General features: G+C 49.7%; 1 protein-coding gene across 1 annotated transcript; it reads left to right on the plus strand.

The window, feature by feature from the left end:
* Window positions 1–243: 243 nt before the first annotated feature.
* Window positions 244–9,391, plus strand: GDF7 (growth differentiation factor 7). Its single transcript, XM_087921593.1, is given in 4 exon segments — window positions 244–350; window positions 353–397; window positions 546–656; window positions 8,217–9,391. Coding segments are annotated over 4 exon segments (1,299 nt in total). The 5' UTR covers window positions 244–259; the 3' UTR covers window positions 9,269–9,391.
* The last annotated feature ends 2,593 nt before the right edge of the window (window positions 9,392–11,984 follow it).

Here is an 11,984-nt window from a genome sequence, read left to right on the forward strand (position 1 = left end):
TTTGCAAAAAGCTAGCGCCCGTTTTTGCCAGGCGGCGGCGGCGGCGGCGGCGGCGACTGGCCGGCAGGGGGCGCCGCGAGGGTCCCAGCCAAGCCGCTGCCACCGCTGTAGTTGTCCTGGTTGGTTCGGCGTCGAGTTGAACACAATGTTCAAAAGCGGCCGGGGAGTCCGAGGAGCCCTCAAAAGCCCCTGCGCCAGCCGCCTCAGAGCCCGCCGAGCCCGGGCCTGCTCCGAAGCGGAGGGCGACTGCGAGAAGAGCATGCAGCTGAGGGCGGCCGCCACGCTTTGCCTCTGCTGCCTCTGGAGCGCCTGCCGCCTCCGCTACGGGCAGCTGGACGCCGCTGTTGTTCGGCCTCCGGCAGAGGCCAGTGACGCAGCGGCGGCGGCGGCGGCGGCGGTTGAGGCTGAGGCTGAGGCTGAGGGGGAGGCCGCCCCGGGCCTCGGGAAGGCACAGCCCGGCGAGCGTCTCAACGGGGATGGAGGCGTTTTCGGGAACGGCACGCTGGTGCCTCACCACTACATGGTCGCGCTTTACCGCCGTCTAGCCGGCGGTCGGGAGCCACCCCGGCCGGAGGGAGGAGAAACTGACGATGCCCCGGCCAGCCGCCCCAACACTGTCACGGGCTTCGCGGACCAAGCCCGGGGAGAGCCGCCAGGTGAGCGAACCAACCGGCCCGGAAAGCCCACCGTCCCTCCCCGGCCTTCCACCGTCCCAGGAAAAAGGCGCCCTGCTTGGCCGAGCTCTTGGCGACTTTGCGCGCAGAGCTGCCTCGGGGATGCGCGGCATCCCGAGGCGTTGCGCCCGAGTCTCTCTCCTTCCTCTTCTCCTTTGCTCCTCCACGAGAGGCTCTGGGAGGGCGAGTTGGATTGGCTGGGTCGGAGCACCTTGATGGGGAAGAGAGAGATCCCCCCGGCCCAATTTAAAAGTGCTCTTTCTGCCTAAACTGGGTGATTTGATGTTAGGTGAAGAAGGGGTGTCGCTAGGCTCGCAAGGCGATTTTTTTTTGGGGGGGGGGGGTTGAGCTCTGCTTCGGGGTTTTGTTGTAAATGTGGGCGATGAATTTGGGGAGTGGGGGGTGAGGGGGAGTTAAAGGAAAGCCCCCGTCGTCCTGTTGGGAAAGAATTAGCCTTGTCCGTTCCCTTTCGGTGTTTTCTCCCAATTCCTTGCGACCGATGGAAGTCTTTGGTTTTGCCTTTAAAAATATATATATATATATAAAAATAAAAATAAAACGAATGTTTTAATAACGACTGAACTATCCCAACGACTCCAACTGCAAGAAATCGACCCCACCGATGCTAAACCCAGACAGAAGTTATCTGAAAAGGGATTCCTCAAATTACTCCCCAATTAGTCGGGTCTAACGCAGAAGATCGATACGATCCTTCCTAATCTAACCCAAAACTAACCGTGTCATCCCTTTAGAGTCTTCAGGTTTAATGATTTTGCAGACCTAGACTTTGCGACCAAAAATGGATATCACGGCTTTTCAGTTTTCCTATCATAAATGATCTAGAAACAAAGTTCATTCATACATTAATAACCTAAGGAGAAAATTACTGCAGACACACCGGGCCTGCGCCCAAACTGCTGCGTTTGATGTAATTCGAAGAAAGGGGGTATGAATTGCGGTTGGGGCCGCAGAGGACAAATAAACCAATAGCACCGATGTTGTTACCTAGTTTGGTAATGAAATGTCTGCAAGAAAAGCAAGCTCCCGGGCGAAGGAAGGACTCGGCCGTTAATATTGTTCTCAGCTTCTAATAGCCAAAGTAACTCAAAGTGTTTCCCTGCATGGAGTTTCAGTCCGGCCCAAAGTCGAATCAAGCCTGCAAGATCCCTTTGGAAGAATCTGAGGGTTTAGGGATCAGCGAGGTGCCCGAATGTGATAATAGCATCACCTTAGAGGCAAAAGTGGACTCAGGGGACCAAATTCCTGGGTATCACGACTGGAAAATCGTTTGCTCTTTAGGGAAGAATATTGCCCGGAGAAGGTCAGGAAGATGAAACTGAATGGGGTTTAAAAGACGTTGGGATTTCATTGATTCAGGGGAAAATGGAGTTTTCACTGTACCCATTTTTGGGGGGGTGGGGGTGGGGGTATTGTGATCAGATTCAAAGTGGGGGGAGGGGAGGAAAGGGCGACTCGCAGCCTCCCTTCCCTTCCTGCCCGGTAGGCAGGTGGCTGCAGTGAAGCCCCCTGATTCCTGGTGGTGAGAGGCTGAGTGGCTGGAGCGATGGAGGGCTCGGGGTGGAGTGGGTATTAGCAGGTGGAAGGCCGCGGCAGGTGGAAAGAAGCAAGGGAAGCCACTTTGGGGAAGCTCCTTTCCAATCCCACGACCTGCCACACCTGTGGCTTATTCGATCGCCGCTCCGGGCAAGGTTTCCGAGGCTGCTGCCCTCCGTCTCCCGCTCCTGAGGTTCAGTACGCTTTTCCCCACCCGGGGTCAACCCCCCACAGCCAGCCTCTGCGTGATTTTTCCTTCTTCCCGGGACTGCCTTTGCTTTTGCGGGGGCGACTTTGGGCGAGGGGTTTGCAACGGAGCCCCCTTTGGATCGCTTAAGCTCCGTCGGAGCCCTTCGTGGGAAGAGGGAGGCGGGCAAAGGGATGGGTTAAGGAAGGGTGGCGGGGCTACCTCGCTGCTTGATCTGCCTCCCTGCCCGTGGCGGTGGGACTCTTGCTCCGCCACCGTTGCCAACCGGGCGGGGGGGGGGGGGGGGGCGGGAGGCGAAGGGGCTTGTCACCTTGACTCGAAACGGCGAGCCAATAGGAAGAGCGTCTCGGAGCGCCGACCCGCGATTGGCCGGTCTCTATAATTAGCCGGAACTGCACTCCAACCGGAGAAGAGCCCAAATGAAGGGAGCTCAGGGAGGGGACAAGTTAAAAGTTGCCCGCTCTGAATTTTCTTCTCCTAAAAGGGCTACGCACCTTTTAATCCTGGCAATAATAATAATAATAATAATAATAATAATAATAATAATAATAATAATAATAATAATAATAATAATAATATGATGATAATGATAATGATAATGATAATAATAATAATAATAATAATAATAATAATAATAATAATAATAATAATTCTTGCGGACTGGAATAATTTATTGCTATGACTTCGTGGTGAAGGTTCCCCACCACCCACCCCAGGGTTGGACGCTGCGGGTGATTGAAGATCACTACGTATCCAAAGACAGAGAAGAAGAGGGTTGGAAATGAAAAGAGAAAGGGATTGAGGAAACGAGAGGTTAAAACTGCAGGAGTAGACAGAACTCTCAGACTGGGTTGAATACTTTGTCTTTCTTTTCTTCGGCCTGAAAAATAACACCCAGGCCGTAACAATGCTTCACTCGCCCGAACAACTTTTCGCTCCATCTTCCCTTTTCTGACAAACATTTCTTCTAGTTTCAGCGTTTGGCAGGAATGTCTTCTAAATGATTTGTGTTGGATGAAACACCACGTGAAAACAATAGAAAAAGGGGAAGGGAAGGGAAGGGAAAGGGAAGGGGAAGGGGAAAGGGAAAGGGAAAGGGAAAGGGAAGGGGCAGACAGTCCACCAACCTTACCGATGAGCACACTGCCTTGTAAAGAGGTACCGCTGGCAGGATGAAAGGCACTTTTAAAGCTGCAAGCGAGTCCAAAGAAAGGTTTAGATAGTGACTGTCTCTTAGGTTCTTTCGGTTTGTGTAAGGGAGGCAAGGGTTTTCCCCCATTAGGCACGAAATGAAAGACCTGAAGTAAGGAAAGCGGAGTTGTCCGATCTCCTTGGGGACGCGGGAGGCGGTGCGTGCTTGAAATGCCAGCTTTCCACAATGTCGTCTTGAGTCACGCGGGATCTGCGCCCACAAATTTCCTAATATTGTTTCTTCTTCTTCTTCTTCTTCTTCCTCCTCCTCCTCCTCCTCCTCCTCCTCCTCCTCCTCCTCCTCCTCCTCCCCCCCTTCCCTTCAATCATGTCCAAGTCTCCAAAACTCCCTGGACAAGTCCTTGCAGTTTTCTTGGCAAGGTTTTTTCAGACGCGGTTTGCCATTGCGCCCTTTCTAGGACGGAGGAGGAGAGGTAACCCAAGGTCACTCGTGCCTAAAATGGGACTGGGACTCCTAATCTTCCGGTTCTAGCCCAGGGCCTTAACTACTACATCAAACAGGCTGTTTCCTAAATGAATAGGATTGGAAAAAGACCGAGTGTGTGTGTGTGTGTGTGAGAGAGAGAGAGAGATCTGATCAAAGAGGCCCCTTCGTACTGGAACGCGGGGCTGCCCTGCAACCTTTGGTCCCCGCAGTTGGAGCAGGTCCCCGATCTACATCTTCCACATGATTGGAAGGATGCAGATCGGGGACCTGCATTAAGTGTATTGTAACTGATCATCCTCAGAGAAATATATCGTGCGTACGCGTGGATTGGAATCTCTGCCAAAAGATTTTTCAGCTGTTTATATTTGTATGCACAAACGCGGGTCCCATGAATCTGCACATTAAGGGCCAGAGGGGTCTGCTGATAAAAGTTCACGTTTCAATATGTCGGCGAGGCAAGAACGCTAGATTATGGCTCAGAAACCGCCGAAGATAAATTAACGGATTCAGGAGGACGTGTGACTAGAGAATCTATGACGGGGAGGTTGTGGGATTTGAGCTGGTTGAATTGTTCTTTCGACCTGCTACGATCTTTTGCTGATTTCTTTTTTATTTGTTAATTGCACAGAATCATTAAGGAGTTGAGTGCTCACATTTTTTTTTTAAAAAAAGAGTCAAATTTTATAACGTTGATTCAATTAAAGGAGGCTCCCTAAATCAAGGAAATTAAACCGATTTGCGCTATCTTTCTAACAGAAAAGCGGCAGTGCCAGGGGTATTAGCTAATTTATGTTTTGTCTGTCCTTTTTAAATTTTATTTCTAACCACGTGGATGTTTTCTTTTCGCTGATTTTGGAATAAGTCCGGGTTAATTCAGTGACTTCGGACTTACATCGTTCCTCCTTCATTCGCTTGGAGAAAACAATAGAAATGAGAGGGAATCACGTCGTGTTTAGATTTCGCAGGCTAGCACACTCTGGCAGACCTCTTCTGAAGAAGAAAAAAACCCAAAAGCAAAAAGCAGCACTTTTTCTAAAAGATCAGAATGTGCCTTTAAGGAAGTACCTGCAACTACTTAGAAATCCCAAAACTCTTGTATTAAAATCCTACCGATCTTTAAATGGAGAACAAATTGTCGGCTGGATAGAGGATAGAAATATATGCATACACACACACACACACAAATCTAAATAAAGGTCTCATGTTGCTGTTGTTAGTTAACTGCTTAAACATTATTTAGGGAGCTGTTGGAGGACTCCAACTCCCACTGAACTCCACCAGGATGGACAGTGAGACTTGTCCTCCTGCAATACTTGGCCACACGTGGCAGATCCGAACGCTAAACCTTTCACCTTCGTCAGCAATTGGCAATTTATTGTCTGCTCTCCGAGCATAAAGGGCCGCAGACGGCTGTGAGTTTGGATGAACTGTGAGCAAACCGCGAAAGAAAGTCCGGGTGTTTTAGAAGCACCAGCAGAGAAAGCTTCAGTGGGTCGATCTGCCGGGGGAAGAATACCAGGGCAGGTTTGATTTGAGGTTTGGGTTCCCGATGCTGCAGAAGTAGGAGTCGAGGTTTCGGGAGTTCTGGTGGTTTTGAAATGCCGCTGAGGCCTCCTTATAAGGCCGTGGTTACTTATGGATAGCTCAGCATCCGAATCAAAGGTCCTTTTTTAAGAGGCAACTGGACTTTCAGCTGGACTTTCAAGGAAGTCCAGTTGCCTCTTGGGGGGGGGGGAACACCTTTGGGACAACCTGAATGGCTGAGAATCTCCATAGACACTCAGCACCTGAACTGCCGCGTTGATGCTGCTTGAACAGGAACGAGGGAGACTTTATACCGCCTCAAGAGCGACTATGGAGATCGCAAATCCGGGTCTGAGATGGAGATAGCCGTCTGCCGGCTTTTCCGGTGTGCGCGCCGAGTTCGGCCGCAGGCGTAGAGAAGGCAGGAGACGCTACTCTGGGAGCGCTGGGCGAGCGGAATAATAGTCTTGTAACGCTCCGAAGGGCTCTGGTTCGTTCTTTCTTGTCTCCGCCGCCGCCGCCTTCCCCCTTTTCTCTCTGGATGGCCTGTTTGCAAGGAAGGACTTCCGAAAAGCCAAGAAGGAAAGCTCAATGGAGTTCAATGGAGGATGCGAGGACCAAACACAAGTCCCAAGCTGCCGACCCCGTGAAGTATGGGAGTCGCCAGAATTCCCAGCCAACAGTCCCGAGTCATCCATCCCCCATACTCCGGGAGGCCCATAGATTGGGGAAGGAAGATACTGATTCTGATCTGCACTCAGACGTTCAAGGCTTTCTTATTTGTTTGTTTGTTTGTCTGTCAAACATGTACAAGATAACAAATGTAGGTATGAACATAAACAAGAACAAAGGGAGTAAATACAGATAAATGGGGACATTGAGACAGGGACGGTAGGCACGCTGGTGCGCTTATGTCTGCCCCCTTTAAGGACCTCTTAGGAATGGGGTGAGGTCCACGGTAGACAGTTTGAGGTTGAAGCTGTGAGGGGTTGAGGCTGTAACAACGGAGTCAGGTAGGGAGTTCCAGGCATTGACCACTCTGTTGCTGAAGTTTCTATGCTGGCTCCCTGTTCCCGGTAGCAGAGAACTGATTTGATTGCATTTGTGGGGAAGAAAAAGAAAAAAGAAAAGGCTTCCCAGACGCCCGCAGTTGGCCACTGCAACTGACCAGCATGGTCATATTTTAATCAATCTATTAACAAGCCCCACAATTCATGAGTGCTGTGGGGCCCATTCTCCAGCTATAAAAGATCCAGTCCCTTTGAAATCCAGCGGCTTCATGGGCCTATGTAACTATGGCTATGTTGCAGGAATTTGCCATTATCTCCTCCCAGAATCCGCCCTCTCTCTCACTCCTTTCCCAATTTCCTGAGGGTCTCTCCCACAAACACTAACCAAATCTGACCCTGCTTAGCTTCAGAAGTAAACTAAGGTCAGGTAATACCTCCAGGTACCGCTGAACTACAATTCCCAGCAGCTTTAATTAGGATATTTCAAGTGAGCCCACTGAGAACTAAAGCTCAGCAACACTGGGAAGGCCAAAAGTTCTTTGCTTCACTGCTCACCTTACTTGGCCCTGGGTGATTCATTTTATCCAGCATTTGGAGAGGTGGCTGAGGAAACCACATCCTACAGTCCTGTTGAGAAAGCCCACGTGAGAATCTTTTTTTCACTCTTTCATTTATTTCACCTCTTCCTTCCCTTTATTTATATGAATGTTGGGGGGGGGGGGGTATATTTATTGTCACATCTGGTTACTTTAATTAATCCCAGGAAAAGTTCATGTCTGGTTTCTAACATAAAGAGCTGAGATGGAAAGGGGATTCAGATGGGTCACCCCCGTAAGGATTTAACTCACTCAACACGATTCTCTTCCTCCACCTTCTCTCCTGGAGCATTTAAATAAAGAAAATGTGCAAGTAGGCACACATGTGAAGGAATAAAATGATCCTTGACAGACCAGGGAGATGTTTAACTTGGCTCATAGCAATGAAGAGGGTGGGTAGTGTGGGAAGGAAAACATGGGCCCATTTCTCTCCCCCACTCCCTTCCCCCAGAGCCCCATTCCCTGCTTGGGCTGGGAAGTAAATGTAGATGCTTGCTGTACAGTTCCTTCAGTGTCTCTTGACCTGTGGAAGGGTGGAAGGTTTTGGGTGGGTCATTTTTATGGTTAGAACCTCTCCGACTGAACTTTTGAAAATTAAGATAAGATTTCAGCTCCCAAATTCTCCTCCGGCCTGTACATATTTTTCAAAGCCATTTTTGAACTCCTTTCCCCATGTTGCGTTGAGACATTCTGCACATGCTGCAAAGCACCATTTTAATGCAATTTCATGAGGCTTTATGGGAGAAGAGCGGATTCAACTTATTTTACAACAGGCATTGAGTGTGTGGTCTGAGTATCTTTGTAGATAAGCAACAAGTCCAGCTTCTGGGGGTGATGAAGGAACTTAGTGGGGGCGGGGGGAGGGGAAATGACGACAGAATTTGGGGCCCCAAAAGCTTGTCCAAACCACAACTGTGTCCAACTGGTCAGAAAAAAAACTGGTGGGAACAAAGTAGGGAAAAAATAGATTGCCCGGCTGGCACCTAAAGTATTGGTAAACCGGGCAGGCAGGGAAGGAATCCCCTTTTGGTACAGAGCCAGGGGAACGGAGCCGCCCTGCTCTTCGGGCACAACAAGGGCAGCTTCCACCCATCCGCTTCTCTTCTCTTTCAGACGGCTCTTCTTGGGAGGCCGGGCAGCAATACCTCTTCGACATATCGACCTTGGCGGAGGCGGACGAAATCGTAGGGGCCGAATTGAGGGTCTTGCGGAAAGCCGCCGCAAACAGGAGCTTGGCATCGTCCCCGGAAGGGATGCTCCATCGCCTACTGATCTCGACTTGCCCCGATCAAACAGGAGGCCGGGAGCCGGGCCTATTGGACTCCAGAGCGGGAGATCTTCTGGGCTCCGGCGACGCTACGACGCCCCAGTGGGAAGTCTTCGACGTCTGGGCGGCCTTGAGACCCTGGGCCGAGCCGGGCGGCCGTCCCCAGCGCCCGCCCGCGCTCTGCTTTTGGCTAAGGATCGCCTCGGCCCAGACCGGGAAGCTCTTGTCTCCACGGCAGCTGGGCTTCGGCCGGGAGAACCCGTCGCAGCCCCACGAGAGGGCCCTGCTGGTGGTGTTTTCGCGCACCAAGCGGAAAGACAACCTCTTCAAGGAGATCCGCCAGAAGATCCGGACCCTGAGCGGCCTCTCCGAGCTCCCGCTGGGCTCCCAAGGCGCGCTGGCCAAACAGAAGCGGCGGAGGCGGCGGACGGCGCTGGCGGGCCGGGTGGCCGGCGGGCGAAGCCAGAGCAAAAAACCCAGGAGCCGCTGCAGTCGCAAAGCGCTGCACGTCAACTTCAAGGAGCTGGGCTGGGACGACTGGATAATCGCGCCCCTGGATTACGAGGCGTATCACTGCGACGGCGTGTGCGATTTCCCGCTGCGCTCCCACTTGGAGCCGACCAACCACGCCATCATCCAGACGCTGATGAACTCCATGGCGCCCGAGTCCACCCCGCCCAGCTGCTGCGTGCCGTCCAAACTCAGCCCCATCAGCATCCTCTATACCGACTCCGGCAACAACGTGGTTTACAAACAGTACGAGGACATGGTGGTGGAGAGTTGCGGCTGCAGGTAACGGCGGCGGCGGCAAACAACGTGGGGGCCTCGCCTTATCTCTCTCCGGTCTCTCCCTTTCTCCTTCTCTGCTCCGGCCTCTCGCCCCTGGCGGGCGCGCTTCCCCGCACCGAGCAGGCGCACCACGTCCTCGCCGCCTTCGGAAACCCAGCGGCCTTCGGGTTTGGGGCCTGCAAGCGCCCACACGCACCTTCTTCTCAGATTTCCTTGCAGGGAGAGGCGAGGGGGCGGCTTCAGCGGTTCTGGCGGAGGCGTGACCCCCTCAGAACTGAGCTGTGATGGTGCCTCTCGCACCCCGACGGCTTCCGAGATTTGGGATAAAAAGGTCACCGAACCGGCACTTTATGAAGAAACGGGAAGAGGTTCTCCTCTTGGAATCGCCTCTCCAAGAAGCCTCTAGGAAGGCTTGGTTGTTTTTTTTTTTCGCCTGCTTGGAGGTCAGCTGACTTTGGCAAGTGCCTTTCTTAGTAGTTTTCCAACTTTTCTGATCTTTGGCGACCTATAGGTGTCTGTGTGATGCACATACACACAAACACAATATCTACACCCACCCACCCTTTCTTTGTGGTTCTGAAGTATATTCCGAAAGCCCACCATTCGCAGAGGTCAGGCTGATGAGATTTAGGTTCACTGATCTTTGGCAAAGCAGTTGCAACCTGTGTTCGTCTGATGCACACACGTAAACACAGTTTCTACACAGATACATACAGACGCATCCTATACTTTTGTTGTGGCTCTGAAGTATATTCTGAAAGCCCACCATTTGCAGAGGTCAGGCTGATGATTTAGGTTCCCTGGAGACATTGTCAGCTACTGGGGACACTCTCCAAAATTCATAAGCAGCTGCCTTTTGAGTCAATGACTGAGAATTCGGGATCAGCCAAGTTCCCACAGGAATACAATTTAGGGGATACGATCCCACAGGAATAGTTTTGCAAACCAGTTTCTGACCCTTTTATTTCCAAAGACTTCCACTGTTCCCTCTTGATGGTTGGTTCCACCTTGTATTAATCTTGATATCTTTCTTTCAGAAGATAGCTTTTTAGAATCGTGCAGTGATTTCCTTTCCAAGAAGGTGCTCCAGAAGCATGAAAGGCGAGCCTCCCTGCTGCTCTTGAAAGCCTTTGTGTCGTTTCCTGGAATGGGGTGTCTCCCGGTGCAAAGTACCTTTTAGGAACTGAACCAGAAGTGCTCACAATCTTATACGTTACCACAAAGTCTTCCTTTAGTGTGTGGCTCTCCAAATTTGGCAACTTTGTGGACTTCAACCCCCAGAATTCCCCAGCCAGCTTATTTTTTAAAAATAAGCTGGCTGGGGAATTCTGGGAGTTGAAGTCCACAAGCCAACTTTGGAGACCCACGCTTTAGTGTCATGTTAAACGATACAATTCAATTACCCCACAGCAAATCCTCAACATTTTTTTTTTATTACGAAGTAAGAGAAACTGGCCCTATTCTCATAATTCTCTGAAGTAGGTTGGAGTGGAAGTTTTTGTGAAAACACCCACAATGTGTTAATTAACAGTGAATACTTTCCCCTGTGCCTGGAATTAATGTTTTATTTGAAGTTTAAAGCTCCACAGAGCGTAATTATTTCAAATTGGAAATCATTTTTCCTGTTCAGATTAGTTGGTGTGTGTTTATGTTTGTATACAAGCACACACACGTGCATACCATTATCTTGATAAAAATGGTGAAGGGTCCACAAGTTGTCATTTCTCTTTTTAGTCTTGGCACACATGCCCATTCCCCTTGAAGATGAATAATGAATAAACATTAGCCAGGTGTTTAGAATAGAATAGAATAGAATTCTTTATTGGCCAGGTGTTATCGGACACATAAGGAATTTGTCTTTGGTGCATATGCTCTCAGTGTACATATGGGAAAAAATACATTCACCAAGAATCATAAGATACAACACTTAGTGATATGAACTAATTTAATACGAACTAATCATTACCACTGTGGATTGAGGGTTGAAAGACATTTTTCCTACTTCTGCAAAATTGTGTTGACAAAATGAGGTTGTCATTGATAAAATATTATACAGAAGTGGAGAAAAAAAATCCTTGTTGCTAGAACAACTTAGTAAGGTGTGGATTTAAGGGACAGTGAAGGCCTCTGATGTTCTTCAGATATATTGAATATTTACTCCCATCGGTTCTAGATAGAATGTCCAATGACAAGTTTTGTCAAAATTTAAATCCAAAACTTATGGAGAACATCAAATTGTCTAAAGTAGTCCCAATGTTCTGCCTGCCATTTTCTTTTTTTGTCCACAGCGTCCTTTCAGCGTTGTTTTTATCTTCATAGAGTGTCTCCAGGGGTAAGGAGTAAATAAGTCACCACGAATTCATTTCAGAGAAAGTTGGTGAATGCACTCAGGGAAATATTGTGCTAGAGCCCGTTGATGCTCAAAGTCTACTAGAGATCTCAAGTATTGATATCAAGCTTGTCCTCAGTTTAAGCTTGCCTCCAGCTTAAATTTAGTGCCTTGTTTCTTAGCTATGGAGGATGCAATGGAATGTGTTAGCCAACGGCCTTGAACTTTATTCAGAAATCTAAAGTGCCAAAATGGCTAAAAGCAACATGAGATGGTAGCGAAGTAGCACCGCTATAACACCTCACTCATTATTGATTGTAGGTGCTTCTGAGTCAGACACCTGTTCTGTACAAAGAGCTGAGTGGAGATGACCTTCGTGTTAGGGTGGTGCACG

The sequence above is a fragment of the Pseudonaja textilis genome, chromosome 1, assembly GCF_049901715.1.
Source record: "Pseudonaja textilis isolate UNSWEBS1 chromosome 1, rPseTex1.2, whole genome shotgun sequence".
In the NCBI taxonomy this organism is placed as follows: domain Eukaryota; kingdom Metazoa; phylum Chordata; class Lepidosauria; order Squamata; family Elapidae; genus Pseudonaja; species Pseudonaja textilis.